The sequence below is a fragment of the Lactuca serriola genome, chromosome 6, assembly GCF_051521515.1.
Source record: "Lactuca serriola cultivar US96UC23 chromosome 6, Lser_US96UC23_V15, whole genome shotgun sequence".
NCBI lineage: Eukaryota > Viridiplantae > Streptophyta > Magnoliopsida > Asterales > Asteraceae > Lactuca > Lactuca serriola.
The window spans coordinates 59,524,134-59,528,493 of record NC_136413.1 but is presented as its reverse complement, the minus strand read 5'-3'; the positions used below and the strand labels follow the sequence as shown (position 1 = coordinate 59,528,493).

At 30.6% G+C, this 4,360-nt stretch overlaps 1 protein-coding gene across 1 annotated transcript; it reads right to left on the bottom strand.

The window, feature by feature from the left end:
• Positions 1 to 1,114: 1,114 nt before the first annotated feature.
• Positions 1,115 to 2,916, bottom strand: LOC145058224 (GDSL esterase/lipase At5g22810-like). Its single transcript, XM_079006133.1, has 5 exons — positions 2,574 to 2,916; positions 2,367 to 2,500; positions 2,033 to 2,266; positions 1,567 to 1,822; positions 1,115 to 1,487 (listed from the first exon to the last, which is right to left on the bottom strand). Exons 1-5 carry the CDS (start codon positions 2,836 to 2,838, stop codon positions 1,294 to 1,296), a joined length of 1,083 nt encoding a protein of 360 aa, XP_078862259.1. The 5' UTR covers positions 2,839 to 2,916; the 3' UTR covers positions 1,115 to 1,293.
• Positions 2,917 to 4,360: the final 1,444 nt, after the last annotated feature.

The following is a 4,360-nucleotide window of genomic DNA, read 5'->3' as shown; positions in this document are numbered from 1 at the left end:
TAACATATATTTACTTAGTCCTTATTTTCTTCTTTATTTAATAAATATATACTGTATTTTTTTATTTTTTTTAATCTAATAAAATAAACAGGTTCAGAAGTCAACCCATATAATTATTTACAACCCGAACACGACTCATATAATAAACGGTTAGCGGGTTGATAAATCAGAAAAGCTCAACTCAAACCTATTTATTGTTTTGTCACTAGTGTAATAAAAAATTATCACCTCTAACTTTACAGTAAGTGACCTATTTTATTTAGTGACAATGGTTTATAAATATACCATTTAATTTAATTAATAAAATAACTCTTTTTTATTTAGTTTGTTTTTAGATAATAAATAATAAATTAATAAATAATTACTTATTTATTTATTTTATTTGGTAAATAATAATTTATTTCTTATATGTATATTAATTACTTTATTCCATTTAAATAATTTTTGTATGTACTTATAAGTTTATATATAATTAGTTTATAACCCGTGAGAACTACAATTACAAAATTAATTAAACTTTCTAAGTAAAAACTCAAAACTATTAATTAATTATTTTAAATAACTTATTAATTAAAATATATTTTTTTAGTTATATATAAAATCATTATCGTTGATTAAAATAAATACGTAAAATTATATCATTTTTTAATTTGTATAAAATTTATTTTATTTTTATTTTAATGTTATTAATTTGATGTAATTAAAATGAGAAATCTAAAATTTGAAATTTGAAATTTGAAATGGAGAATCAATATATTTACAAGTGACATGATATTAATTGCAAGGCCTAACATGGTGACACATAACAATAGAACTACTCTTTTATTAGTATAAGGAGAGTATAACCATATATCTTACATAAATGACTATGGAGTTGCTTATATGCATGGTTTGCTTCCGTCTTAAAGATTTCTTTACTTCTTTCGAAAATAAAAAAGCACTTAAGCTTGCTACAAGTTAATTTTGATTTTTCCCGTTGATATGGACAAGTATAGAAATAATATTTTCTAGAAGATTGAGTCATGTCAAATATAAGTTTCAGAATAACATGAGTGGTCAAATTTCAAATGATCATTTGCTTATTTTCATTGAGAATGATATGTTTCTACTAAGATTTCATAGATTGATTTTAACAAATGAAGAGTCAACCGATACAATTATAATTTTCATTTACATTATGATTTTGGGATGCACCACTTTTAATACTAAGCAAGTTTGTGCAAATACCATTTTGAATTTCCATTATGTTTGTACCATTGTATACAAATTCGATCCGATCTAGGCCATTATGATTCATGACAAAAGAGAGATGGCATCAAGGAGCAACTCGTTTGCCAAGATCTTGTTTGTTGCCTCCGATGGATGAAACCCATCCCAGAAAATATATCCCGTGGCATTAGCACACGTCCCTGGTGACTTCTCATTGCATAGAAACGATGTCTCCAGCAAACCTGTACCACAACACGCCTTCCGTGCTTCAAAGAACCCTAAAAATACGAATCATTACATTACTATATGTATATACAAGATGCATGCATTAACAAATTTTACGCTTCAATCGTATACCAAAATCGTTAGGTTTCTGAATCAGGTTATAAAGAGGTTTGTAGACATTGAGCACCGCAATATTAAGGCCTGAGAGTTTGGCCTTTAGTATATTAGATGTGGCGTTGAGCTTCTTATTGAAGTATTGGGCTACCGAGTTCATCTTTGTGACACATTCATTGCAACCTTTACCAAATAGTGTAATAGATGCTGGTAGGCACCCAATTGGTGGCAATGTCGACACTCCGATCTTTCTTGCTCCTAGCCTATATAGTTCCTGAGAAATTAAAATAATTCAAGTTTCTTGAAAGTTATATATGGAATATATTTCGAAAAAGATATACACCCTTTATTGTTTGTAACCCCATAAGTGTAACAAACTATTTCAATCAATTTAAAACAACAACAAAAAAAAAGTTACGCCATACGATTTTATTAACGTAAACCAGAATTCGAGTGTTAAAAACTTTTTTTTTTTTTTTTAAACCTGGACGAAATGGGAGTAGGCTCGTATAAGGATGTCTGAAAATTGGTAAGGTGTGTAGACTTCGTATAGGAATGGATTGACATAGTAGTTTTGGACAAAATCGCTAGTTCCAGCGCTCACAAGGTATATTGAACCTTTGATTATTGAAGTTGCATTCGATGACCCTGCAACATCCACCAGCTTTATCTGGTACTCCTTGTAATACTCAACTTGCTTGCTCAATGGAATCGTGTTCTAATTATATATCAAAAAAACTAAAATGGATTATATTCTAATATATATCAATTTCTTACATGATGTTAAAGTCATTGTAACAAGGGAAACCTGGTCTTACATATAGCCTGGCAGTGGTCTCATAATATCCCGAGCCACCAGATGCAAAGTTTGCTCCAACTAAGAGATTCTCCCCTTTAGCTAATTCTTTGTTTAGTATTTCAGGAGGGTATTTTGGTAATCCAAGGTTCTCACCTGTACATAAAGTATGAAATATATACAATAATTGTAACATGTGATGGTGATAATTTTATCATAAAATACTTACAAGTGAAATCCAAGGCGAGTTTTCCATTACAAAACCGACCAGTGGGGAGCTGGTTCATGAAGTCTCTACCGTATGGAGGGAAGTTTGATTGTACAACGGTTGTGAGGTGGTTATTGTTTCCGACTGTAACAATAGAGTCTCCGAATACCATGATTCCAGGAACTAATGGCTGAATGTCTCCTTTTGTATTTGATAGATGTAAAATTCCCACATATAACACAAGAAGAAAATCAACTCTCCTATATGATGTTTCACTAGTTGACATTTTGTGTTTGTATTCTCGAAAGGGAAACTAGGCAGTGCAATAATATATGTCTACGTGAGATGGAGGAAACTTGTATATAGAAAATAATGAATAGAGTAAATTGTATTTTTTAGATGGAGGAAACTTATATATAGAAGATAATGATCGAATAGAGTAAATTGTATTTTTTATCTCAAAACAAACAAATATTTTTAATGTAGACTATGCTAATTAAATGAGTTAAGAACTTTACATGATGGATACTACTACTTGTCTTAACCAACTAGCCTAGCAACAAAATACTTGTCACATAAAATTCGCATTTAGTGCCATAATTGTTTGAAAAAGAGAACGACAGTTAAAAATAAAATGCCAACTTTGCATTTCTATTTGATTTTGACAGAATGTTAGTCGACTACTTTGATTGTTAGTATTTGAAATTCCATGTATATTTGGTGGTTTGTTAAAGCATTTTCACATTGATTTGTTTGACATCAAATGTGGTTTGTTAAAGCATTTTCACATTGATTTGTTTGATATCAAATGACTTATGATATGTATTTTATAATAGTTAACTTATTTATTTAGTACTATAATTTTTCATTTAAAAAAAAAGAATTTCATATATGTCTTTACTAAACATTTAAATATCATATTCTAAACTCTAAATATGGTATTTATCCTTCTTAATTTTTTAAAATATCGAATTTACCCAAATTTATTTTTAAACATTTTTAATCAGTTTTTATAATTTTTAATCATATTAATTTATGAGAAAAAGCTAATCGGCTAAATTGCCCTTCAATATTAAAACCATACATTTGCCTACAATTCTTTTCAATGAAATAATACAGTTCCTTATATGTGTATATACAGTTCTTTTCAAAGATGAAGTGATTTTTTGGTGCAAAACATCAACTAAATAATGTTGAGAAAATCAAATAGTGGGGATATTCAATTATTCACTGATCAGAACTTCATGATGCCATTATTAATTGTATTTTGCTTAAACCTCATTGCCTTCGGTGTTGTGGGTGTATCATCTTGCTACCAGACCTCACTTTGAGTTGGAGATTTTCCCCTTCGGTTGTCGCTATGGAGTTTTGATTTCGTCCCCGACAATCAACCTCTGGACTCGGTATCGACAATTTATCTGCAACAATTGTCGGTGCCTCAAACTTTTTTCTTTCGCGATTATTCTCCGAATATGGGTAGGGTACTGATATGATAACTGTTAGGAGATATCTCGCCCTATCCTACTCCATGTTAGACAAGTCCTATGAGGTATCATTCTATCATACCATTTGGACGGGAAGACACACAATCATCTTTGGTTCTCAATCCACCTCGACGTCGGTTTACAGCCGAACCTGATTTTGATTCTCTTTCCGGATTACGAACCACGATTACATTTTCAACTCAAGACCAATGTCTAGTCATGCCCGTTCCCTTAACAAGCTACCAATTATCTTTGACACTAAAGGCGTAGATACTTCTTCTTTAGTTTTTTAAGGGGGGGGGGGGGGGGGGGGGAGTATCCAAA

Bases quoted from the DNA above. Each gene is read 5' to 3' on its own strand.
- LOC145058224 (XM_079006133.1), bottom strand. From the start codon at position 2,838: ATGTCAACTAGTGAAACATCATATAGGAGAGTTGATTTTCTTCTTGTG. The intron at 2,501-2,573 runs GTAAGTATTTTA...CTTTATGTACAG, and splicing joins ACTCGCCTTGGATTTCACTT to GTGAGAACCTTGGATTACCA. The intron at 1,823-2,032 runs GTTTAAAAAAAA...TTAATTTCTCAG, and splicing joins CCTACTCCCATTTCGTCCAG to GAACTATATAGGCTAGGAGC.